We start from the raw sequence: 27,336 nt of genomic DNA, 5'->3' as shown, positions 1-27,336 counted from the left end.
CTAGGTGGTCACAAAGTGCTGAGCTGATCTCCCTGTGCTATGTGGCAGCTTCCCACTAGCTATTGGTTTTACATTTGGTAGTGTATATATGTTGGTTTTTTATGCAACAAATTTCTACTAATTTATGGTGTGCTTTTTCTGTTTATCTATTTATTTATTAATTGAATGAACAAGCACACATTCTCAATTTCAGTGTAAGCAAATATGATCATCTTTTTGTGGTTTATGGTTTATGCTTTTTATGTATTATTTAAGAAATTCTGTCTTACTCCCAAGATTATAAATATGTTCTTTTTTTTTTTTTTAAAGTTATACAATTTTTATTTATTTATTTATTTATTTATTTATGGCTGTGTTGGGTCTTCGTTTCGGTGCGAGGGCTTTCTCCAGTTGCGGCAAGTGGGGGCCGCTCTTCATCACGGTGCGCGGGCCTCTCATCATCGCGGCCTCTCTTGTTGCGGAGCACAGGCTCCAGATGCGCAGGCTCAGTAATTGTGGCTCACGGGCCTAGTTGCTCCACGGCATGTGGGATCTTCCCAGACCAGGGCTCGAACCCGTGTCCCCTGCATTGGCAGGCAGACTCTCAACCACTGTGCCACCAGGGAAGCCCTAAATATGTTCTTTTATATTTCCTTTTAACATTTAAGTTCTTTCTTTGTCTGGAATTTATTTTTTGTACAATAGTGCAAGGTAGGAGTCTACTTTTTTTTCCCCTAGGGAAGTCAGTTATCTCACAGCGTTTATTTAATAATTCATCCTTCCACCACTGATTCATAGTGTCAGCTCTGTTGTATGTCACAATTTCATATATGCATAGGATTTTTTTGTGTGCTTCCTATTATTTCATTAGACTATTTGTCTATCCATATGCCAATATCAAGCTGTCTTAATTATTCTAACTATTTAGTAAATGTTGCTATCTGGTAGAGCAAATTTGTCCCCCATCCTACCTAGTTCTTCCTCAAGAGTGCCTTGGCTATTTTTGGCCCTTTGCTTTTCCCCATTAAATTTAAAATTAGTTTGTCAACTTCCAGGAAAAACCTGGCTGGTATTTTGATTGGAATTGCATTGATCCTATAGAACAATATGGGGGAAACCTGACATCTTTGCATTACTGAGTCTTTTTCATGTTTGTCCAACTTTCTTCAGAGTGTGTCACTGTGTTATTGGCAGTTTATGTGGGGGTATAGGAAACGTTAGTGTGTACCTGTTTGTCGAATTCGGTATAATTTTAAAATTTTGTTTTAAAAAATCAGTCATTGAGAATTTAGTCAATATATTTATGCATACCTGAAAGTTCTGCTGTAGAAAGTGCTTACTTTTAAAATAAAGAAGCATTTTCCTTATGAGAGAGACTGTGGATTTGGGGGTGAGAGTCAAAGCTATTTGTGTCCAGGTCAGGTGCAGTATAGCATAGTGGTTAAGTGAGTTTATGTACGTGAATTTATTTACATGTGCATGCATCCATTAAAGGCAGTAAACATAGTGGATACGAGCTTGGTTTCTGGAGCCACACGTTCTGCATTTGAATCGCAGTTCCACCATTTATTGCAAAATACTTTCACAAAATATTGATACTTAACTACTTGTCTCAGTTTTCTTGTCTGTAGAATGGCATTAGTAATAATATTTCTCTCTTTAGATGGTTTCAGGGGAAACCATCATGCATGATAGAGGGGAGATTAGGGTAGTAGTTGAGGTCATGGCTTTCCTTTGTAATTCCTCTCAACATCCTATCCACTGCTTTCTTATTATAATTTAGTATATTTATTAACCAAATATTAGAATGTAGTATAATGGTGAAGAGTATAAGCTTAGGCATCTGGTTAACCTGGACTAAAATTGTGGCTTTACTTTTTCTTAGAATGTGATTTAGGGCAAATTACTTAACCTCTAGCCTTTAGTTTCCTTACCTGTAAACTAGAAATAACAATAGTTAATACCATCTCATAAAACTGTTGAGAGAGTTAAATAAGAAAAAGCAATTAGCATAGTGTCTAGCACATTTCAAATTTTGTTATGTTTTGCCATCATCATTATTTGCCATCATCATTATTATTATTGTCATCCTGCATTCTTGTCTGTAAAATTGAGATGATACAACCTGCTTAGTAATGTTGTTGGAGGGCTAAATGAAATAATATATGCAAAGAGCTCAGTATGATGACTGGAAGAGAGTAAATATTCAATAAATGGTACTGTAAACAAATTCTTAGTCTTAGTTTTTATTTGTATTTCACATACTGTATACTAATACAAATCGAAGGTTGGGAATATTACCTTAAATTTATATGCTCTAAGTAAAAATACTTTTCACTTATATGTGGTCTAAGACTTTTTCCTTTTGTCAGTGGCCCTTGATAGGAAATAGTGATTCTCTAAACCTGATAAACATTTTGTTATCACATAATACTCTTAAAATAGTCTTATATAGAGTCAGTTTTTTTTCCTTTATTCATATCGTGTCTGATAGTCTTTGGTAGATATCTTAGTTTTTAATAATAGGACCTTTTAGTTTTTCCCTTTATGTTTTCTGTTAACGTTTGTAGTCTGCTGGAAGCCCTGTCATGGATTAAAACAATCTTCTATTGCTAGGAAAGGTTCATTAAATGTCAGGACCTTAAGTTTAAGGTTCTATATGAGTTACACAAGTATTGTCTAAATCAAATGGTTCTTTTGAAATATTTGATTTTAAAGTAATTATTGTTGTATTGCTTTTAGAAGAAAACAACTAACAACTGAAAAAAAGAAATGGTCTTTGATCATTTTGTGTCTTATTCTACTGCTTTTTATTTTCAGAGTGGCAGGCAACACACTACCTTTTCAGCAGAATCAAGTCGGAGTCTTTTGATCTGTCTGCTTTGGGTTCTCAAGAATGCAGATGAGACAGTTTTACAAAAGTGGTTTACAGATCTCTCAGTCCTGCAGCTAAACCGGCTATTAGATCTGCTTTATCTTTGTGTATCTTGCTTTGAGTACAAAGTAAGTGATCATTGTGCCATTGCAAAGATGAACAAGAGGGGAAACATAATGTGGAAAAGAAGAAGAAAATTTCTTCAATGTGTCTTCTTTTCTAATGTTTAAATTTTAGGGAAAGAAAGTGTTTGAAAGAATGAATAGTTTGACCTTTAAGAAATCAAAGGACATGAGAGCAAAGCTTGAGGAAGCTATTCTTGGAAGTATAGGTGCAAGGCAAGAAATGGTGCGCCGAAGCCGAGGACAGCTTGGTATGTACACATCTTCTCCTTCTGGTGAGAATTTTTTTCAGTTTCCTTGAACACTATCACAGTGATCATTTTTGCAAGTCTTCAGTGACAATTCTATACTTTTAAAATAGTGTTTTAAATGTAACTGAATTAACTTGAATAGCCATTTCTTTGCACGTTAGAATTCCTATTTAAGTAGGGTGAGCATACTTACAATTTGCTCTGGATAATCTCAGTTTGTTCCTCTTGCCCTTGTGTGATTATTAATAGCATCCCTTATTTTTAAAAATAGATTTTTTTTTAAACTTTTATTTATTTATTTATGGCTGTGTTGGGTCTTCGTTTCTGTGCTAGGGCTTTCTCTAGTTGTGGCAAGTGGGGGCCACTCTTCATCGCGGTGCGCGGGCCTCTCACTATCGCGGCCTCTCTTGTTGTGGAGCACAGGCTCCAGACGCGCAAGCTCAGTAATTGTGGCTCACGGGGCCCAGCTGCTCCGCGGCATGTGGGATCTTCCCAGACCAGGGCTCGAACCCGTGTCCCCTGCATTGGCAGGCAGATTCTCAACCACTGCGCCACCAGGGAAGCCCCAAAAATAGATTTTTTAAGAGCAGTTTTAGGTTCATAGCAAAATTGAGCTGAAGATACAGATATTTCCCATATATCCTCTGTCCCCACACATGCATGGCCTCCCTCGTTATCAACCTCCCCTACCAGAGTGGTACACTTGTTACAACTGATGAACCTACACTGACGCTCATTATCATACAGAGTCTATAGTTTACATTATGGTTCTCTTGGTCATCCATTCTATGTAGCATCACTTTTTACTCTTAAAAGTTTCCTAGTTTTGTAATGATTTAATATACCCTGTATATAAGGCAAAGATATTGCCCATTAAACTCAAATATCAGCAAGAGAAGACAATTTAGTAGCATTTGAAGCCTGTTTCTAATCCCTGGTCTGCTACCCAGTAGCCGTATAACCTTGGCCAAGTCACTTAATCTCCCCACTTTCCCTTTCCTCTTCCACTTGTGATTGTTTTGAGATTTTAAAAGGTAGTGTAACTAATTGATCTTATCATCTTTGTAGTGACCATGTGTGTGTAAACATTTCGCAAATTCTAAAGTAATATTGTTGCTGAGAGCTCCTTAAGGTCAGGGACATGGCTTAGTCATCTGTGTACATGACATTTGCTAACAGCTCGATATATATTTGTTGACTTAAAATGTGAATGTACATTTACATGAATATTTTTTAATTATTGTTTTTGATAGGCCATTTAACTTAATGATTGTTTATTTAAGTAAACTTAAATATCTTTTATATGCTATGTGTGTTTGGAATTTAATAATGAATAAGACAAAGTCTTTGCCTTTGGAATTAATAGAGCACTGTTTGTTCAGTTATATACAGTTTACAATGTACCTATTGATTTTCTTTTAACTCTTTTAGTGTGTACAATAACCCTCTATTAAGTATGGAAATTAACTTTCTAGGTCATTTAATTATTACCAAAGCCTAATGAATAATTATCCTCATCTTTAAGATAAAATAAAACTCACAGAGGTAAATAACTTGCCTAAGATTATAAACTGATAGAACCAAGATCTTTTGACTGCCAATTTAGTGTTCTTTATATTATACAGTAGCTCTTTCTGAGGCTTACTGTTGGAAAGAGTGGGGCTGTTACCGATATGTTTGTTACATTTTTGAACTTGTGGCCTTTGGACAGGTACCACTGTTTAAATGCAAGAAACGAAGTTCTATATGTGAAATAAAAAAAAAAAAAACCCACCCCCACCCCCCCAAACTCATAGATACGGAGAACAGATAGGTGTTTGCTAGAGGTGGGGGGTAGGGATGGACAAAATGGGTGTAGGGGATAAAAAGGTACAAACTCACCGTAATAAAATACTTAAGTACCGGGGATGTAACTTATAGCACCGTGCCTCTAGTTAACAAATGTATACTTGAAAGTTGCAAAAGTGAGTACATCTGAAAAGTTCTTATCATAAGAGAAAAATATTTGAAGCTATGTGTGGTGATGGTTGTTAACTAGACTTGTTGTGATGATCATTTTGTAGTATGTGCATATATCGCATCATTATGTTATACACCGGAAACTAATATAATGTTATATGTCAGTTGTGTCTCAATTTAAAAAAAAGAATTGAAGTTCTTGTCTTTGAAAAATTAAACCTTTGCAATTCTTATATATTTGGATACTTAATAAGCTAGATCATCTAATGATAGACATTCTTAACTAAGGAGATGAGAGACAATTTCATGGAAAAAAAAGTTAATGATAAAAATGAAAATAGATCACAGTTACTTATTTTGTTAACTGTCTTAATATAGACATATCTTTTTGCTTTCTTTCACAAAATTTCTTAAAGACAGACGTTTCAAAATCAAAGAGGTAAAGAGAGAAAGAAAGGGAACGGAAGGGAGAGAAAGCAGGAGTATCCAGACATGTCCTTTATTTTGTGTCAAATTATATTTGTTTCTCAGTATTTTTAAAATTTCTATTTGAACTCTGAATTTTTACTTTCATTTTTCTTTCCATCCTCCCAGACAATTTAAAGTCTCATGGTTTTCAAAAAGGAGCATTAGTTTTCTAGTTGAAAGCTTGAAGTCATGACTTGATTCTATTGTTTGTATTTCTCCACAATTCTCAATGCCTTCTCCACTTCTGCTGGATTGGTATGAATCAGTTCTATTGCTGCTGCCCCTTAAGGAGCCCGTACCATTCATTTTGCCTTCCATCCTAGAAACCGCTTGGGAGAAAGCCCCTATCTTCCTCCTGTCCTGCCTTCTGTGGACAAAAAAGAAAGAATTACTTTATGAATCCTTTTTTAAAAAAATTTATTTATTTATCTATCTATCTATCTATTTATTTATTTATTTTTGGCTGCGTTGGGTCTTTGTTGCTGCGCGTGGGCTTTCTCTAGTTGTGGCAAGCAGGGGCTACTCTCTAGTTGCAGCGAGCGGGGGCTACTCTTCGTTGTGGTGCATGGGCTTCTCATTGTGGGGCTTCTCTTGTTGCAGAGCACAGGCTCTATGTGCGTGGGCTTCAGTAGTTGTGACTCGCGGGCTCTAGAGCGCAGGCTCAGTAGTTGTGGTGCATGGACTTAGTTGCTCCGTGGCATGTGGGATCTTCCCAGACCAGGGCACAAACCCGTGTCCCCTGCATTGGTAGGCGGATTCTTAACCACTGCACCACCAGGAAAGCCCCTGAATTCTTCTTAATTTGTTTATTTATTAAACAAAAAGTTATTGAGTTCTCAGGATGTGCCAGACACTTTGTCAGTACCTGACATAAAGGGGTGAACAAAATGGGCATAATCTCAGTTATTAAGTAGGTTATATTCTTGTGGTCATAAGTGCTATGGAGAGAAAGAAAGTAAGTTAAGAGGAAAGGAAGTGGTAGAGAGTTGAGGAAGGCCTTTCTGCAGAGGTGATGAATAATTGACCAGTGAAAATTTGTGGGAAAAACAATCAAGTAAAAGGAACAACCACCATTGCGCACATCCTAAATCAGTAGCATATGTAGTGAAACTACACACACACACACCCACACACACACACAAACACACACACACACAATAATGGTAGTGTAAACAAGAGTGGGAGGAAATTAGATCATATCATGCATGGTCTTATAAACCATGGTTAAGATTTTGGGAAAGTCAGTATTAGAAAGTTTGCTTATTTAAAAGCGTGTTTGGTTTTTTTATATTACATTTAGCAAATATATTTCTTCTGTAACTGTCATGAAAATTTTTAATAAAAAGCACCATTGTCTGGTTTTTCCACTTGTACTGAGGATAAGGTGGCTGTGTATAAAATTAATAACATTATGTAGGATTTCTTATATGTTTGCAAATATACATGTATGTGGTCTGACTGAAATAACATTAAAAAAAGGTTTTGAAATTTGTTTGACAGAGAGAAGCCCATCTGGAAGTGCCTTTGGGAGTCAAGAAAATCTGAGGTGGAGGAAGGATATGACTCACTGGCGTCAAAACACTGAGAAGCTTGACAAGTAATATAACCTTCTGTTTTATCTTACTGATGAGTTTGTTGAGTTTCAAATAGAGGAAAATGATTACTTTTAGTGTTATTTTTTATATATTAGGCATTCAAATCTTAGAAGACAAAATAGTTATATTTTATTTTTAAATTTTAGATTAAAAATGATTTGAGGGAAGAATTTTTCATATGGTGTAGTAAAACAAAAGGTTACATATTGTAACAAAAGGTTACAAATGTTACTCTGTTTTCCCCCAACAATCCCCTTTGGAAAATGCGTTTGGCAACTCTTTTTTAAATATATTTTGGGTGTCACGCTGAACTAAATATTTCAAGGATTACAAAAAATTAGAACACTAGTCTTTGCCCTCTTAAAGCTTGAAATATAAAGAAAGACAAAACACTACAAGTCTTCTGTTTCTAGCATGGAGGCAAACTAGGTACACTAACTGACCACCCCACCACCAAAAACAATCCTAAAGGACTGCATCTTCAGCCTAAGGGGAGCTGGAAGTAAACCCTTCTCACTGCCCAGGTAACCACAGGTAAAGTTGCTCGGCTTGACACTTGGCATTTCAGGTGTTATGGGGCTAACATTTTTTCCTGATAATTTGTAATTACAAGTTAGCCCTCAAGTTACTTGATTGGCCCCCACAGCTTTGAGCATATGGTGACCAACTCATTAGGGTCTGCCTAGTACTCCTCATTTTAGTAGTGAATGTCCCATGTCCCAGGGAACCTCCCAGTCCTGTCCTAAAGTGAACCTGGATGGTTGGCCCCCCTATCTGAGAACCGTCTTCAGCCCAAGCTTTAGAGGATTCTCACAGATGAACTTCAAGAAATATTAGCTCTCAGACAGTAAAATCATGAAACACAGGAAGCAAGTCCCTGTGAGAGTCAGCAGAGAGAGAAGCAGCAGGGTCAGTACCATACAGATGAGTTTGGAATTGTCAGAAACTGTCTTAGTCTCTACAGGCTGCTATGACAAGATACCACATGCTGTGTCACTTTTAAACAACAGAAATTTATTCCTCACAGTTCTGGAGGCTGGGAAGTTCGAGATCATGGCACCAGCAGATTTGGTGTCTGGTGAAGGCCCTCTTCTGTGTTACAGACTTCTTGCTCTGTCCCCTTATGGTTTAAGGTCAAGCAAACTCCCTGGGGCATCTTTTATAGAGGCACTAATCCCATTCTCGAGGGCTCTGCCCTGATTATCCAATCACCTTCCAAAAACTGCACCTCCTAACACCATTACCTTGGGCATTAGGTTTTCAATGTATGAATTTGGCAGGGAATGCAGATACTGAATCTAACTGTGTTAAAAATTCTTAAAGTTTGAGTTTCTGCATTTCTGTCCTCTTTGTCCATGTTCGTTTCTTTTATTATTTTTCCACATGTTGTGTTTTTTAGAAATCAAAAAGCACCAAGATACTATGCTATTAGTATGTTGCTTTATTTCCGCATTTGTATAATGTGCTCTCTTTGCTTATCTTACTATGTTTTAAGGGAGCCCTTTTTTTTTTTTTTGGTGTTTTCCTGATTCTTTTTGTTTAACCATCTTGTTTTGTCATGTTTCTTCACAAAATCTTGCTGGACTTTTAAGTTTGAACATTATATATTTTGTTGTCCAATTTAATTCTAACTATGTTGTATTTTCTCCTTAAATTTAATTTGTAAAATGTAAATTCATGAACTGTTCTCTTTAGTGACAGTAATAAAGATTCAGACTTTAACATCTAAGAACTTTGAAAAGTTAGCATTTAATATATCCTTTTATTTTTGCTTTGATTTATGTGTTTTTTGTCTACTTGGATGTGATATATAGTTTCTGTATATGTATTGCAATTAAAACAAATGTCGACTTTACTCATAAATCATATATAGTTATTAAGTTTTTTATTTTCATTAAATAATACTTTTGTAAATATTAGTATTCAAGTAAACCACTTCATTACATCAAGTTGTTTTATTTCTAATGAGTGATTCCATCCAGAGTCTCACTGAAGAGTCAAATCATTTTCTGTATTAAAATTTTTGTATCAAAAATTTGGGGAAATTAGACAAAACTTAATTTTTAAAAAAGATCTTTTATCTTAAATAAATATGTTGAAAATCCTTGAAATAGTAATATGAATACTAAACATTTTGAATGTTGCTTTGCATGAAAGCAGCCCTAAATACAAGCCCACATAGCACCACCTAGTGTCTACGTACCATTCAGAATAAAACAGTTTTTCCTGTGTTTGCTGCATCTCTGAAAACTAAATATTTATGCCTTTAGTGGCACTGTAGCACTGTAATGGGGTGAGAAAGTCTGTATTGGCATGGTTGAAAAAATGTAGGTTAAAACAAAACATTTTAAAATATGCAAAATACTGTCTTTTTCCTTATTCTCTTGTAACTTGGCATTCAGGCAAATATTGAAAAATGGTTCCAAGGTTTTTTATTTCTGTGCATCTTTAAGTCTTTTTTTGAATTGCAGATCTATTGGCTTTTCTAAAAGATAAATATAATTTCTTATAATATTTTGTATTAGGTCAAGAGCAGAGATTGAACATGAAGCACTGATTGATGGAAATCTGGCTACTGAAGCAAATCTAATCATTTTGGATACATTAGAGATTGTTGTCCAGGTAAGAACACAAATTAGAGGAATTTAAAGTAGTATAGATTTGATAAGTTAGGGTTGGGGGGAAAAAGTATTTATTGAACCATATGGTTACATTTAAATATCAGTAGATCCTAGAAGTTATGTCCTTGCTCCTCTTCTTTTCTCATTTAAAACCTATTCATTCTTCTCCACCTCTTTTTTTTATCCAAATCCGTCTCAGCTTCTTTTCCTTGAGGTCTTCCGAGATCTTACATTGTCTTTTTCCTATTAAAATTTTTATTTGTTACTTATACATATTCTATCTCTCTAACCAAATTGCAGTTAACATCTCTATTTTATTTATCTATTTTTAAATTGCAGACAGTTTCTGTAACAGAATCCAAAGAGAGCATCCTTGGCGGGGTGCTGAAAGTGCTACTACATAGCATGGCCTGTAATCAAAGTGCAGTTTATCTACAACACTGTTTTGCTACCCAGAGAGCCCTGGTTTCAAAGGTGGGTTATTTTTGTACCTGCTGTCTTGTCAGACTTTGCTTTCTTTATTAACATTGTCTAAGATCATTTGACACATACATTGATCATATTTTAAATATACTTATAGTTAAAATTTTAGTAATAACCTAAGACTCACGATTCTTCTTTGCCTTTTCTCTACTGCTTACCTTTTGGAATTTCTAAGAGTAGTTCTGATGTGGAGAAGGGCCTGAAATTACTAGCTTATTTTATTTTATTTATTTTTTAAAATAAATTTATTTATTTTATTTATTTATTTTTGGCTGCATTGGGTCTTCATTGCTGCATGCGGGTTTTCTCTAGTTATGGCGAGGCGGGGACTACTCTTCGTTGCGGTGCGCGGGCTTCTCATTGCGGTGGCTTCTTTTGTTGCGGAGCACGGGCTCTAGGCGCGCGGGCTTCAGTAGTTGTGGCGCGCAGCCTCAGTAGTTGTGGCGTGCGGACTCAGTAGTTGTGGCACATGGGCTTAGTTGCTCCGCAGCATGTGAGATCTTCCTGGACCAGGGCTCGAACCCGTATCCCCTGCATTGGCAGGCGGATTCTCAACCACTGCACCACCAGAGAAGCCCAATAGCTTATTGTAAATATGGGGCTTTTTGTGTTTTCTCTTCATCTTATTTTGGCTGTCCCTTATTGACTTGATTTATCAAGAATTCAATGTATAGGTTGTTCAGTCTGTTGAAATTAGCTTATCCTATGGTAAATGGAAAGGAAGGTGCTTTTGCTGTTTGTTCAACTACTTCAAATATTTATTTCCTATGTTTGTTTTCCTCTGGAAATGTGTATTCTTAATTCTTGAAGGTAGCTATTTCATCTTAGTCATCTTATAAGATGGAATGCAGAGCTGTTGATGAAATTTAGCCAGTGAAAATAACTTATATACTATTTTGTGATAATAAAAACATTTCACAGAATTATTATGTGTTAGTTACTATAGTAGTAAGTGTTTTATGCACATTATCTAATCTAAGGTAGTCATACAGTCCCACATAGATAACATTATTAGGCCCATTTTAAGGATGAGAAAACATGTCCAAGGCCATATTACTAGTGTAATCCATACTCGAACCCAGTCTGTCTGGCTCTGTGGGCCATGTTATTAACCATTAGTAAATATTGTCCCTTAACATTCTTTTAATTCCTGGGCTACACCAACAAATCTCCACATCAGGCTATATTGACATATCTCTGGAACTTTTACTGCATAAATTCAGTGTTGGTGTTGTTTCTTTACAGTTCCCTGAACTCTTGTTTGAAGAGGAGACAGAGCAGTGTGCTGATTTATGCCTCCGGCTTCTCCGGCACTGTAGCAGTAGCATCGGTACAATACGGTCACATGCTAGTGCCTCCCTTTACCTACTTATGAGACAGAACTTTGAGATTGGGAATGTAAGTGTTTCATCTCAGGATTGTATCTTTGATTCATTAGGAAATATAACTGCTGTAGATAACTATGAAATGGGTTCGGGGGGGAGCATGAAATTTTTCTGGTATGTTTTGAGTCTAATATTTGTCTTTCTATTTCTCATTCTGTGGACATCTTATAAAAGTCCAAATCTTCAGTTTTACTTCCTATACTAAAAACAGTGTGTAGTAGTACAGATTTAAAATATAAATGTTGAGCTATTGTAAATTTTAATTATTATCATGAAGTGAAATGAAAGTCATAAGGAAAATTAAAAGTTAAATATCTTGGCTTGATATTTTATGATTATCTGCCAGTCTTCGAAGAATTCCGTGTTTTCATTTATGTTTTTTCATTTGATAATAGATTTGTGTTGTATTTTTCCTAACTTTATGAGTCAAATGTTTAGTTCATTTATTCTTACTCATGTAAGTATTTAAGGTCTAGAATATTCCATTGTGCACTGTTTTTGGTATCTCATTGGTTCTGATATGTAGTATTCTCAGTATTCTTGGTTTGTAGATATTTGTAATTTCAGTTTATATTTTCTTTTTAACCCAAAGTTTTAAAGTTTTGATGATAATTTTTAGTTGTTTCTTTTTTTCTGGCCGTGCTGCAGCTTGCAGGATCTTAGTTCCCCAACGAGGGATTGAACCCGGGCCCTCAGCAGTGAAAGTGTGGAGTCCTAACCACTGGACCGCCAGGGAATTCCTGATAATTTTTAGTTTTATTGCAAAGTGATCATACAATTAACATACTATGTCTCCTTTTTGGTACTATGGATGTGTGTGTTTGTGTGTCCAATCATATAATGTTTTTATGAATGTTATGCAAGCATTTAAAAAGAAGGGGTATTTATTATTATACTCTTTATTTTCAGAGTATTGAGTTAAACAGATATACCTTTTAATTACATTATTCTGTTTTTCTTTATTTTTGGTCCATTTGGTGGACTGAAGGAGATGATTTAAAGCCTACACACTGTCTATTTCTCCTTTAGGTCTTATTTGGTAAATTGATATTCATAACTATTTGGTATATTTATAACTACTATTCATAGCTATTATATCTTACTATGAATTATTCCCTTTAGAATTGAAAAAGACCCTGAATTGGTTTCTTTTAAAATTTTTATATTTTTGGCCTGAATTCTGCCTTGTATGGTATTAAGATACCTCTGCTTTCTTTCTGATTTGAACGTGTCTTTGGTTACCTTTGCCTATCCTTTCGTTTTCACTTTTTTGAATCACTTTATTTTAAACGTGCCTCTCATATACAACATAGAGTTGGGTTTTGCCTTGTAATCAAGTCTCTAAGTTGAATTAAACCGTTTCATACTTGTTATTCTATCATATATGTCCTAGAGTTGTGTTGTATTATTTTGTTATGCTTCCCCACCTCTCTCCTTAAAAAAATTTGTTGGTTGTTTTCATCTTGCACTTATGGTCAGTTCACCTTATTTTTTTGGTGTAGTCTTTATTATATTTAAGAAAGTTTGTATTGTTCTAATGATTACCTTTATAATTATATAATACCTTCAGCCCTCTATTTCTTTAATCATGCATTCTCAGTGGAGGCAGTATTACCACCAAGCTAGTGAATATTGGTTCTTGGGGGGTGAAAGGAAATCTTAGCTATCACAGTGGCTTTCCTTGAGTTCTTTTATTTCTGGCATTTTTTTTTTTTTCCTTTCTAAAGTGAATGGCTTCATAAATTTTTTATAATTTAAGGCAAAATATTTTGTTAGAATTTTCATCTGTTTCATGACCATATTTTCCTATTAAGTGTTTCTTACCTGGTGTTTCACTGATCTTCTTTACCTTTTTGTTACTCTACATAGAATGAGATAGTTTATATTGGCCCAGGTATTTATAGGACATTCCTTCAGTAATGTGTCTGTCATGGGATTTTGCTGTTGTGTACACGTCTTACGTAACTTCCTAAAGTTTCTGGTCAATCTATTTCTAGCCAGTCCTTCCAGATTTTTAGGTCATTTTGTTTCCAAGACAGATAGTTTTTAATCACTTCAAAGTGAGTTTCTTATTTAAAAGAAGTATTTTTCTCATTATTTCTTAAATCTGCACCCTAGGATTCCTCACTATTTACTATCCCCTCCTTGCCTTCCATTGAAACTGCTTCCTATTTAGCTTGTCTTGGCAACCCTTATGCATTTTTCTAATATATGGATTGTGTATCAGTCTCCTCATTTTGCTGAAATAGAGTTTATGGATTTTTTTCTGTTCATCTTTTATTTTTATATGAAATCCAGGAGAAGTAGGAACTTGCTGTCTCACACTATCCTATTTTTACTGGAAGCCAAGTCCTCTTTCCTAATTCAGAACAGAAGAATCTAGTTACTTTATGGTTCTTGTTTAGTTTTTTAAATAAAGTCCCTAAAATTTGACTACACTTGGAGTTTTCTTGATTCAGTCTTCTGTTATTTTAGGAAAGCTTTATATAATAGGATGAAAATAGGTGATTTATCATCTTAGTGTGAGTTAGTGCCTCTAAAAAGGAATAGGTAGTTTATAACTGGCAGTGATTTTATATAGTTGATAGAATCAAGAAATACTAGTAGAAAAGGAAGAATGTAAGCTCTTATAGGCATCACTCCAAAGATTCTACCTTTAAGTTTCTTTATACAGGATGTGAGTTAAGTTACTTTTTCATAGCAGTGGACCTAATGAAAGGGGCTAGAATGCAAAGACCGTGTCTAACACTGAAGAATTTTGTGATGTTGGTCAAGTTCTTTAACCCATCTGTAAAAATGGTATTATTATTAATAACATATACCTCATAATAGATCAATGTAAAGTCTAGGCACAACTTCTAATTCAAGTCTAACACACAATTTTTATTTTTTACCCTGTTTTGTAGGCTATTATTACAGCAAGATTCTAAGCTTTATGTCCTTTTAAAAATAAGATTTCAATATAAACATTTCATTAGTGTTTCAAAAATATTTTGCATAGAATGGTATTTTTTTTACTAACCTTTTCCTTTTAGGAAGTAAAAAAAAAAATACTTTTTCACTTTAAGCTTTCCTGTATTAAATGTTTACCTGGCAATTTCTCTGTTACAGAACTTTGCCAGGGTTAAAATGCAGGTAACCATGTCACTGTCTTCCTTGGTGGGCACATCTCAGAATTTTAATGAAGAATTCTTAAGACGTTCTCTAAAGACTATACTGACATATGCTGAAGAAGACTTGGAATTGAGGGAGACAACATTTCCTGATCAGGTCAGAAATGCTACTTTTTAGAGCATTAATTGAAACAGGAGTTGTAAATAGGCATTTTCCAAATTGTTAGATCAAACTTTGGTTTTAACTGGAGGAACCTATATTTTTCTTTCGTCCATGTGTGTCATAGATAGGGCTGAATCTCTTTGTTTTAATAAGCCACCCTCCCTTCTCAGAATGGTTAATACCTTTGGTGTTTAATTCTGTGAATTTGTACCAAAATAATATTAGACTTAGGCAGTATGGACAAACAAAAAGCTTTTTGATGAAACTATTCCCACTGATTAATGTAATTTGCCTCAAAAACTAAAGTTTCTGCAAACTACCTTTTGGGAAAATCTGAAACATAGGAGAAAATTTCCTTTTGTGTTCTTTTCCTGTATTCCCTATATCCCTATATGTATTTTATTTCTACTTACAGTTCTGCTTGTTTCTGGGTGAGAGAACTGAAAAAACAAGTCTGCTGAGCAATTTGTATAAAGTTTACTACCCTTCACGCATCTTACCACAGCATACCCAGACTCTTTAGAACTATATCAAAATCATATTATTTGTTTTGAAATCTTTAGATGCTTATCTGAAATATCTTCCAAATGAATTTAATGATTGTGAATGAATAAACAGTTGAAGGATGCTTTTCATACAATTCTCTGCTACAGGTCCAAGATTTGGTTTTCAATCTCCATATGATCCTTTCTGATACTGTTAAAATGAAGGAACACCAGGAGGATCCTGAAATGTTGATTGATCTAATGTACAGGTAACATTTGTTTGATTCACTTATACTTTGTATAATGGGGCTTAAATTAGTACGATACACAGAAAACATGAGATTAAAAAAATACAAAAATTATTTGTCGTTTTCTAACGGTAATTGAAAAGTCAAAATGTGCTTTATCAGATCCCCTCACTTCTTCTTTTAAGAACTATGAATAATTGGTATATTTATTGATTATCAAAAACAAGAGGATTATTTAAAATAATGACACATTTAACACCTTGGCATCCTGGGCCCTAGATTTCCTAGGAAGGCCCAAGATCCATATTTTAAATGTAAAAATCAGTTCTTTAGGAAGAAAATACAGTGTATTAACATTTTACTACAGTATTAATTTTGCTGATTTTAAATATGGTTTTGCCTATAGGATAATATTTATAGGGTATTTTGAGAATTTTGTAATTCCTGTTGTATCTTAAAAGATGTAAGTAAAACTTGACTTCTTCTTTGCCATATGACCTTCTCTTTTTACAGTTTTGGAGTTCCTTAAAGGCACAAATAAAACAAAAACAAATATTTTCTTTAAAATAAAGATGATACAGTGAAACAATCTTTTATAAATTTTTTTCCTTGAATACAAAACTTGTTTATATTCCCATAATAAACATGTAAATTCCCCCAGTTTTTCCCTTACTGACTGTTTCCTTAGTGGCCAGATTTTCATATAAAATATCCTTTTTTTAGCCCCCCACTGCAAAAAACTGATATTACCCATTCCATTGGCCCACAGTTATTTCTCTAAGCATAGTCAAAGACATTTTCATACCACCCAAAAAACTTGTCTTAATAGGTTGTGTTCAATAACAGAAACCTAAACACTGAACAAGCAGTTTGAACTCCCTTCCAGCTTGGGAAGCAAATGCTAATTGAGAAGAATTTCTGTTCTAACTAGAATTGCCAAGGGGTACCAGACCTCTCCAGACCTGCGGCTGACCTGGTTGCAGAACATGGCTGGCAAACACTCGGAACGCAGCAATCATGCTGAAGCCGCCCAGTGCCTCGTTCACTCAGCAGCACTTGTTGCTGAATATCTGAGCATGCTGGAGGACCGGAAGTATCTTCCTGTGGGGTGTGTAACATTTCAGGTAGGAATCTGCCAGGTTTACATTAAATCAAGGTATGTCCTTTTTTGGATTTAAGTTTTCTCACTGGTGTTTAGATTCATTCAGCTTGTAAGGAAAGCATAAAGACTGAAGGTGATACTTCAGTAGATGAATTAACATTTCACTCTCACTTTCATTAATACATTTTTAAAGTGTATTTCTCGTTAATTCTCTTCCACATTTTCTTACCTCTGCATTATCAGTGCTGTGTATACTTAGTCTCTTTGCCTATACTGCTGTGGACCTTGTAGCATCTATGAAATACATTCAGAATATTGAGAATCAGAATTCAGTGGAAACTCTTAATTGGCTTTTAATTAAAATACCAGGTAAACGAACATTCTCCATTCCCTGTATAAATATGCTAATGTATGACTCAGAGATGATAGTTTATGCTCTAGTACGGTTACATCCCCCTTACCCACTAGTTGAATTCTTTGCTTACCAAGAGTTAGTTATGCTTTGCTTTTCTTAAAACCTGTTAAGGCCAGGTTTGGGAAGTTACAAAATTTAATTAAATATTATGTTCTCTGATAAATCTAAATGCAAAAAGAAAGTGAGTTATTGTTTCTCTGAAAACTAAGTTGAAGGTTTTGCAAAGAGATCAGACAAAGAAAGAATGGGGGAAAAGCTCCCAGAAGTCTAGGATAATTTGATAATCTTTTAAGTTCAAGTTTTTACTCTAAAGAAACCAAAACTGGAAATCTTAAATAAAGGTTGCATTGTGGGTATTTAGTCAAGAGAGATTACATGGAACTCTGATCTCGAGACCCATACACAAAGAAAAGGCCTTAGATCTACTTCAGGAAATTGACAAATGAGTGTATATCTACTGTGAATATTTAGGTTCAAATCAAATATTTAAGGTATGTAGGTATCACTTCTTTTTTAGAAATAATGGCTGATCCCAATCTCATTGGGTAAGAGGGCTTTTAATATACCTGAGTTTTCTCATTAACTTGATGTATGTTAGGCAAGCCAAGGGACCATTTTTGTACCTTATTTTCCCCGAAACAGAGTTTTAGCAAGATCAATTAAATTAAAAATAAAGATTGTTTAAGTCTCCATAGGTGTTCTATGTGATATTATGATTTTCCTTAGCCCATGATTTTTCTTAATTTTCTTTCTTGCAACTTTTTATTAATGGAAAAGTTATCTAGCAGTGGTGTTACACTTTATTGTCATCTTCACAATATAAAAAGTTTTTGGAGATTTGTCTTTTATCTTTGCATGGACTACCCTTTTTTTTTAAACTTAAACTGGTAGCTATATTTCATCGTCAGTTACTTCTTCATATACATCTTTCATGTTAAGAAATTAATTCCATTTCACAAGCCTTAAACATTTTTTTCCTCCTAGAATATTTCATCTAATGTTTTAGAAGAATCTGCAGTCTCAGATGATGTGGTATCTCCAGATGAAGAAGGTATCTGCTCTGGAAAGTACTTTACTGAGTCAGGACTCGTGGGATTACTGGAACAAGCAGCTGCTTCGTTCTCTATGGTAGATGACTCTTATTCATTTCTTCCCACAATTACATACTTCTTAATTATTAGTGACATGTATATTTATGCTTTCTGCCTACGACCCTGCTTTTCCTTTATGATAGTTTTCTCTAAGTACCTTAAGAACCATCTAGTAACATATTTTCTTTCTAGATTCATCATTGCTTATTCCTTTTTATTTTAATAGTCTGTCACTTCCTCCAGTGTTTTTCATCTGCTTGTTTGTGAACCAACACTTAGTCTATAAGAGATTTTTTTTTTTTTTTTTTTTGCTTTACAAAACTTTACCATACCACCAAACATTTTCTAAAACTTCAAAATTTAAAAAAGCCCAGCAAAACAGAAAGCCTGTGGTGCTCAGGAAAATTATGGCCACTCATCCCGTTGGTTGCATAGTGAGTTCTATTAGGTAGATATTGAAGTGTTATCAGGAGCTTTATGAACTACATCCTAGATCCCTTGTCTGATCTACCCTACCATGCTATAACTCTAATCCTTTCCCTCCCCATCTGTATGTGAAGAATTAAAGCAGTCATGTAGATCTGAGATGGGATGTTTGTTGGAGAAGGAAAAAATAGCCAGCCAAATCCCTGCTTACTTTCTTGAACCATGGTGATAGGGTCACCTACTTTCTGTGAGTTTTCTGCTGAGTGTTTAGTATCCCAGCACCAAGGTTTGGGAGACAGTGAGGTTCATGTTAAGGTAAAAGGGAAGCTTGATGTAATATACAGTGCTTCCCACCTTCCCCATTGTACTATTATTAGGAATTGGTTATTGCTTCTCCTGGCCTTAACCCTCCCCAGAAATATATTGGTTATGGGTATAGATTTAGAAGGCATCAGAATTCAGAATTCAGAAATCAGAAGGCAGTCAGAATTCAGATCCTGGCTCTGCTACCTTAGTAGTTAAATCACTTCAGGCACAAGTTACTCAACCTACCAGTGCCTCACTTTTCTTAACCATTAAATGCATCTAATAATAGTACCTACTTCAAGGAATGTTGTCAGGGTTAAATGAGTTAACCTATGTAAAGTGCTTATCACAGTGCCTGGCTCCAGGTAAGTTTTAATGTGTTTGCTGTTATCATCCTCTCATCATTATTGGCACTTAGAAGCAATTCATTTAATAATGATTCTGAGACTCAAAGAACGTTAGGCGTTGGTCCACTTTAAAATTTCTTGTTTTTGAAGACCTTGATTGTCCCGATTCCTACCCCGGATCTCTGTCCCTTGAGTTTCAATTTAAGTGATCTGAGCTAGCAGGGAAAAAAAGTTTTTTGGTATTAATGGAATATTTTAATAAATATACATTCTCTGTGTATATGCGTTTAGTTTTAATAATTCACAGCAGTGAATTTAGATTGGGGTACAGTGGCCTATATTACAGAAGCCTATATTTTGCAAGAACATATAATTGTGAATTTCATTCTTTTTCAATTAATCTATTTAATATTAAGTAAAATAATTATTGGGCATTTTAGTTACATAAATATATTTTACTATTACAGCTACATGATTGCTTAAATATACTCCTGAGAACTGACTAGAAAATATGAGAACCATATGTTCTCCTTGGGAAAATAATGTTTGCTGATGTGTAAGGCAGTGGGAACTCAGTGGCTCTTGGAAAATATCTCTCCTTTCCTTCACTACAGCCATCAATCCATTACTAAAGACAAGAGAGTGGGTAGCAGTGTAAACACATTTTGTCCCTTACTCTGATTATAACCAGAGCAACCCTTGGCCACCTACTGACCAACTAGCCGCTACTTGAATAAAATCTGGTAGTTCAGAACCTTCTTATGTTTTGTTAAAAATCAGTGATTTTTCCATAGGAGAGTTTCAATAAGATTTCCTGTGCCAATTTAATATTTTGGAAAAGTTAATAATTTTAGTGTCCTAGGAGGCCACAGGTTATCTGATATTTGCGTATCTGTGACCAATGTAATAATTGGGTTTCTTTTATTCCTCTGCTCAGAATTAGTTTCTGCAAAAGTTTATGTGCATATATGAGGACACACACATACACACATTTATTTTAGTTAAGTAATTACTGGGTAGATAAAAGCAAAATGTCCAATTCAAATTATATAGAAATATAAATATGCATATATTATGTGTGTGTATTTTAAATGCACAAACACACATGCATACATATCCATTCATCCATCTAGAAGAGATAATATTATATTGTGCAAAATTATTTTATTAGGCCTTAATCAAATTAAAAATTAGTAGTGTTTGTTTTTATGTCCTATTGGAAAACAGTAGTATTGTCTTAGTAGAAATATTGTGAGTTCATAAATTGTAATTCACTTTCTTATTGATGTAAAAGAAAGCAATATCTTATTATTCTTATAGGCTGGCATGTATGAAGCAGTTAACGAGGTTTACAAAGTACTTATTCCTATTCATGAAGCTAATCGGGATGCAAAGAAGCTATCCACGATTCATGGTAAACTTCAAGAAGCATTCAGCAAAATTGTTCATCAGGTAATGATTGTACTTTCTAGCTTCAGTATAAACGGAGAAAACTGTCTACAAGCATTATTGTTGCTTTGTACTAATGTCAAACTAGATCTCATGAAATGACCATTTTAATCAGGTTACAAATGAACAGTGTCAAAATGATGGTTCATGGCCAAAAGCAAGACTCATTAACAAAACTGAATTTACCTAAAGTAGATTATGATCATCATAACCTTTCCACATAGCTTCTCTTTTTTTCCTTCACTTTTTTTGAATTATTACTAATTGCTAAATTTTTTTAAATTGTGAGTTATTTTCTGTTTCACAGTGTGGGTTATAGTTATGAATCTGATTTTTAAATTGATTTCTATTCATTTGCTGCCAAAAAAGTTTTTATGTTTAACTTTTTATTAAATGATGTGAAAGTTTAATAAACTCCTAATATTTTTAATGATTTCAACTGAACTTTTAACTGTTTTTCCCGTATATTTTTATTCAATCATCCTTTGACATATTTCTAATATGAAAATAATGTTTAGTGAAAATAATGAATAAATGGTTGTCATGTTTATTCAGTTATAATAGTATGATATCAGTACTTGTTTATAGTTCATGGAATCCACATATTATCACTAAAATTAAAATTAAAATAAACTTGGTTTAGAAATGAGGTAGACTACTAGCAGTTGATTTCCCTGAAGCTAAGTCACTGGCTCCATTGAAATACTCTGAAGTATCCTGTTGAGGCTCCTCTTTCTCCACTTTTCTCTTCCCTTCCCTGTGCTACCCGTGCTGTTGTCTGCTACTGCCATCATCAAAGAAGGAAGTGGAGCACTGGTTTTCCACTTTTTCCTTCAGTATTAGTCCTACTTTATTGTCTATCAACTTGACCTCCTCTTTCTTGCCATGGACTAAGCTGTTCTGGATGAACTGATGTAATCTGAAAAATTTTAAGTCTTAAATAGGGCCACTATACTGTTAAGCCAGAATTTTATTATTGTTTACTAAAATGTTGAAGTTGCAAAAGATCATTAGGATTCTTGATCACAACAGTTGGGTCTTTTTATAATCAGTTGTACGTATACTGTTAAGGAAATCTCATCCCAGCTTCCAGAGCTATAAATTGCAAATTACACATCAGGTCTAGAACATCTAGAGCTAGTAGCTTCCAAGAAACTTTCATCCATTTGTATCAAAGACATTTGAGTGAAATTTCAATGTCTATTCCAATTTACCTGCGGTACTTCAGTGAAGTGCAGCTCACATTAGTTAGTGATCTAATTTAGACACAAATGAAACAAGTAGTTAGCTTTCTTTCCCCCAAATTTGTACTTTTCACTTATTAAAGTTTTAAAAGGTAAAATTTTAGCTTCTAGGTTTTGAACAAGCAATTTATAAAATTATCACAGGTCTTAAGTGAAGGAATATGGTGTTTAAAGTACCCTGGTGTTTTCTATACGAAGAAGAATTTATGGTATATGGTGCCTTACACTGCTGAACTTCTTTTGGCTTTTTTTTGTTCTTTTTAAATAGTTTTTTTTTTTATGACTTGCCCTTTTTTTACTTTTTATTATACAGAGTACTGGCTGGGAGGTAGGTAATGTTTTAGTTAGTTAAAGACACTAATAGATTGATTTGATCAGATTTCTTATGCCAATGCTTTGCCCACATGTGCTAGCTGTGGGCATTCTGTTGCTGTCTGCTGTCAACTGAATTCATTAACCAAAGAAATTTTGTTAAAATACTGTAAGTTATGTTAAGATATTTATTATTAAGAGGTTGTAGGCAGTGCATGGAAATCCATATGTTACACTAATGAGATTCTTTGGTAAATGAGCCACTTTGTCATCACTTAGTTTGTTTTTATCCTTTGAAGCATTTTCTTTCATCAACATTTACACACAAATTTCTTTTTTTAACCATATTGTTTCACCTCATTTTACAGAGGTCGATTTATATGTTATTGCTCAGAGGTGTAAATAAAAAATATTTCATCTGATCTAAGATGCCATCAATTGTAAGACATCCCATTATTCTCCATGCCTTTAAGAAAGAAAGAAAAAAAAATACCCTGTGTATTAAACTACAACATCCTATCAGTTGAAAGATGAATGCCAACTACAGAGATACTAAAATATGGGCCAGAAATGTGCATCTTAGAATTGATGAAAGAATGTGTTAATTTCATCCTGAGTCACTTCACCTTGAGTATAAGCACTACTGAGGAAAGAAATTCACTTTTGTCATTTGAATTTTGTTGGAGGGAGGGATAAAGAGATTGAGACAACTGGAAATTTAATTTGACCTCATATTCTGACAATGTTTGATAATTAATGTTCGATGAAGACTATGTGTGCTTCCGTTTATGGAGTCGTTAGGCTCATGAAGTTATATGTAAGTCACATCTTACCTGAAAAGTGCCAGGAAGAATTGATTGCCTTTGTTTTAAATCCTTCTGTAAAGGAAAGAATTCTATAAAATATAAAATTCGACAAAATAATTTATTTTGATGAGGTATAAAATAAGGTATTAATAAACCAGGCTTATTTAAAGCTAAGTGTATTTGTAAAGTTTTCTGCTTTGCCTCTCACTTTGTAGTCAGGTTTATGTTGATTAAACAGCTTAGGCTTTCTCTGTTTGGTTTAGCATTTCAATCCTTGTTTTGAGATCCAACTAGAAACCTTCAGAATAAATGTTACTATTGCATTCTCTTCCATTTCTGAATTAGTTGCCACCTTTTGTTTTTCTTCAGATGAAGCTAGTACTGTTACATCTATCTTAGTTCTCCAGATTAAATGTGTGTGACCTTATTAATACCTAGTATAGAACCTCTCATTTCTGTGGCTCAATTAAGACTTATATAAAGAGACTTTACATGGTTATCTATGAGTGATAAAGTTCCTTATGGATTTCCTACCATGAAATGGAATTAGGTGAAAAGTAGATAAAAGAAGATACATTGAAACCTCTGAGCAGTTTATTACTAGTCTGCTTGATGCTAAATCGACCCCTGAAAGGTATAATTTTCACTGGTTATGATATTAATATTCTGTCATCATGTTTATTGCATGGTAAAAGTCGCACAGACTTTATTTTCTTGTTTATATTCTTGTCACTACCTTTCACTGGACCTTTAGCTTTGTAGCTTCTAAAATTGTTGCACGTTTGTTTTTTGCTGTTCCCTTGTAAAACTTAAATGGATGCTTGCATTTTAAAAATATGTTTGCTACCATTTGCTGCTTATTTGTTTTGAAATTTCCCTAATTAAAATGCTTCTGTTTTCTCTTCTCTCTTGCCCCTGGTTGCTGACCCTACTCCCTACTTTTACTATTGTCTATTGTGGTAAGTTCCTATCTTGTGAATATTTTTCTTTTTGACTCTGGGAAAACTTCAGTAATTTCATTTTTTCTAAAAGCTATGTTTCCTAGCTAATTTCCTAGTATTCTCAAAGAACTCTCACTGGATTGAGGTCCAATAAGGATAACTGATACACTATAGAAAGGCTCTTTGAATTGATACTCCCTCCCTGACTTAGAGGAACGCTATCTGGGCTTATATATTAGCATTGTATTTCATTTTTTATTGTGCTCCTTGATTTGGTACAAATTATTTGAGTTGGCAAAGCTTTTTAGGGCTGTGTGTGTGGGTTTGTGTGTGTGTGTAAAAGATAACTCTAAAACTTGATATTTAGCAATTTGGTAAAGTATTTACCATCCAAAATAACAAATCATGAACGCTTCTTAAATCATGGTGACTGTTATCTGCTCTGCCAATTCCAGTATCTTAATGACTGTTTAGTATTTACCTTTATTTTCTCTTTTCCCAAGCCCATTTATTTTTCTTAAAATAATAGGAAATAAAGTGTGTTTAATAATTTCTCTCTTATGATGGCATTTTAAAATTATTTTTAGAAAAAAGAGAAATATTGAATTTCTGTATGGAAACTTACAGCCATTTCATATTTTGTGTCTATATATTTTATTTTAAAAGATACATTTATCCGTTTATCAAATAGTGAACAATTTGTATTCAGAAGTAGATTAATGCAAGTTTATATTCTTCAGAACAATCATTCCCCAACCATTGATAACATAATACTGTCTCTGTTTTTTTTTCCTTAAAAGATTATAACATATTTCACCATCCTAGGGGAAATATCACCACCCTAGTAGGCGTATATTATAGTCTCCAGAAAGGCTTGAGAAGGTGGGCTTAGCTTTTTTAAGCTGAATTCTCTCTACTAAGTCACTAAAGAAAAGTGGGGTACCCTAATTTATGAGATTGAAGCATGCAAAATAACTGTATCATAACTCTTGTTGTATTGGATGGACATGAATATGTCCATATTCATGTCCATCCAATATTTTGGTTTTTATATGCTGAGAAATACTAGCCATAGTTCTGGTGCAGTGGCTTCTGTTGAATTTTATAAGCTTAATCCATGCTAAAGCTGCGTGAGATAAATTAACTCATCCAAGCCAGTAAAAGAGCAGAATGAGAAACAGCAAATTTTAATAGGTGATTGGGGAGTGGGGGGCTGAAAGAAGCGCATGAAAAAAAGTTCCAAGAGCATAGTCAAAACAAGTACTTTTACAACAAGTAGTTGAGTGGAAAAATGTGACACTCTAAAGAAGAAACTAGACCAGTGTAGGTATAAAACATCCATGAGTGTTTACCTCAGGAAAGGTGAAGCGGTGAAGTTAGATATGAAGAAAGTTAAGGAAATTAGGGAAAGTGAGAAGAACTTCTCTGTGAGGAGGTACTTTCTGATAGTTGGTGACTCCCTAATAATTGGTATAGACCCATGACTGAGCACCTGGACGATGCTGTGCCACTGATTAGGTTTGCCCTTTATGTTACTTTCGATGAGAAAAAGATACAGACAGCAAACATTTACTTTGTAGATGATACTGGACATGATTTGTTTTTTTCTGGACTGGAACATATAATGGTTAAAATTGAACTTCTGATAAGAAATGCAGTAGGATATATCAGAAGAATATATCTGGTAGGTAAACCACCAACCTAATTTTCATACTGAAGTTTACAGGAAGGAGATGCAAACATGCAGTAACAATTACCGTAGAGGACAGCGTTGTAATATAGAGGAAGACAAAACATAGGGAGGGAGATACCCAGTAATCCTCAAACAGTTACTCAAGGAAGTTCTCAAAAGTTCTCAAGGAAAGCATCAGAGAAGCGAAAGATGGTTCAGAGATCATACTTATGTTCTAGTGTTTGTATACCAATATATAGAATATGGGGATTAAATAGCTTAATTAAGAGCTTGGACTCAGGTGTCAAATATATTGGGATTTAACTCTCAGCTCTGCCGCTGACTAGCAGTACGACCTTGGGCAAGTTACTTTTCCTCATCTATAAAAAGAGGGTAAAAATAATGGTATCTCGTAGTCATGATAAGAATTGACATAACTCATGTAAAGTGGATAACCAGTGTCTAGCACATAGTAAGTACTTTAAAAATGTTGGAGATTATTATTTTTATTGGTGTTATTATATCATCGTCATCATTATTATCATTACTGTTACTTGAAATCTTAACACAATTTAGCTGTGAAATCTAAGAGGTGTTATGTTCCCAGGTCGAGATCTGTGATTAAATAAACTGATAAAAGTATATGTTCTTTAAGAGGAATAAATCTAATAGAAGAGAAGGAGATTACCACTGTGTGAAATACTGGTGTGCCTATCTGGCAATCAGTTAACTTGAAGGAGGTGTTACCAAGTCCAAGCTCGCTCTGCTCGCCACACAACAGGCCAGTAAATCGGGAGATGAGGTGTTGAGGCAAGGAATAGCGACTTTATTTGGAAAGCCGGCAGACGGAGAAGATGGTGGACCTGTGTCCCCAAAAACCATCTTATCAGGGTCTGGATGCCAGTTTCTTTTATAGAACGGAGAGGGAGAGGAGGTTATGAAGTAAAGTGAAAAGGCCATTAGTTTTGCAAAATATCTCCTGGCTTGGCCAGCATCAGGGAGGGCGTGTGTTAATTTCTACTTTTCTGCAGCTGTTCACAGGTGGGCAGGGTCAGATTGTCTCTCTGTGAGCTGAACAGAGGCACTTTAGTTTAACATTCATGCACAGGGTCAGGGTTCCTTGAGGCAGGCCATTATGTATGATTATAATAACAAAAGCAACAAAAAGCAAAGGTTAAAGTAAAAGATCCAACATGGAGTCAGAAGCATAATGGAGAGCTATGGGTGAAGATGAAAGAAGTTTTAGAAGTGATGTCATTGTGGAAATATACAACTAGCCCAACTGAATGTTTCCTGCTAAATAAAGATAACAAAACTAGAAAAGACTTAAGATAATTTGTCATAAGCAATTTCACCCACTAGAGACATGGATAGATGAGTAGATGGATTTCCTTGTCTGGGACATAGTTTCATCAAATACAAGATGGTGGACCCAGTAAGTAGAACTGCTAAGGAAGAATAAATTGGAGTGTGGGACT

The 27,336-nt window shown here is 34.5% G+C and overlaps 1 protein-coding gene across 5 annotated transcripts in view; it reads left to right on the top strand.

Annotated features, from left to right (window-relative positions):
- The window catches only part of DOCK7 (dedicator of cytokinesis 7), a 188,205-nt gene that overhangs the window by 141,817 nt on the left and 19,052 nt on the right, over positions 1–27,336 (top strand). For 2 of the 5 annotated variants that reach the window (XM_036849774.1, XM_036849793.1), the window contains exons 31-41: positions 2,800–2,982; positions 3,092–3,227; positions 7,155–7,251; positions 9,775–9,871; positions 10,210–10,344; positions 11,599–11,751; positions 14,850–15,008; positions 15,668–15,768; positions 16,679–16,871; positions 18,249–18,392; positions 20,755–20,886. In XM_036849774.1, the coding sequence (XP_036705669.1) occupies positions 2,800–2,982; positions 3,092–3,227; positions 7,155–7,251; positions 9,775–9,871; positions 10,210–10,344; positions 11,599–11,751; positions 14,850–15,008; positions 15,668–15,768; positions 16,679–16,871; positions 18,249–18,392; positions 20,755–20,886 (1,530 nt within the window). Of the gene's footprint in view, positions 1–2,799; positions 2,983–3,091; positions 3,252–7,154; positions 7,252–9,774; positions 9,872–10,209; positions 10,345–11,598; positions 11,752–14,849; positions 15,009–15,667; positions 15,769–16,678; positions 16,872–18,248; positions 18,393–20,754; positions 20,887–22,440; positions 22,456–27,336 lie in introns of all 5 variants that reach the window. The other 3 variants (XM_036849764.1, XM_036849783.1, XM_036849754.1) reach the window with 2 other exon arrangements.

Source organism: Balaenoptera musculus, chromosome 1, assembly GCF_009873245.2.
Source record: "Balaenoptera musculus isolate JJ_BM4_2016_0621 chromosome 1, mBalMus1.pri.v3, whole genome shotgun sequence".
Lineage (NCBI taxonomy): Eukaryota > Metazoa > Chordata > Mammalia > Artiodactyla > Balaenopteridae > Balaenoptera > Balaenoptera musculus.
This window is presented reverse-complemented; position numbering and strand designations above follow the sequence as displayed.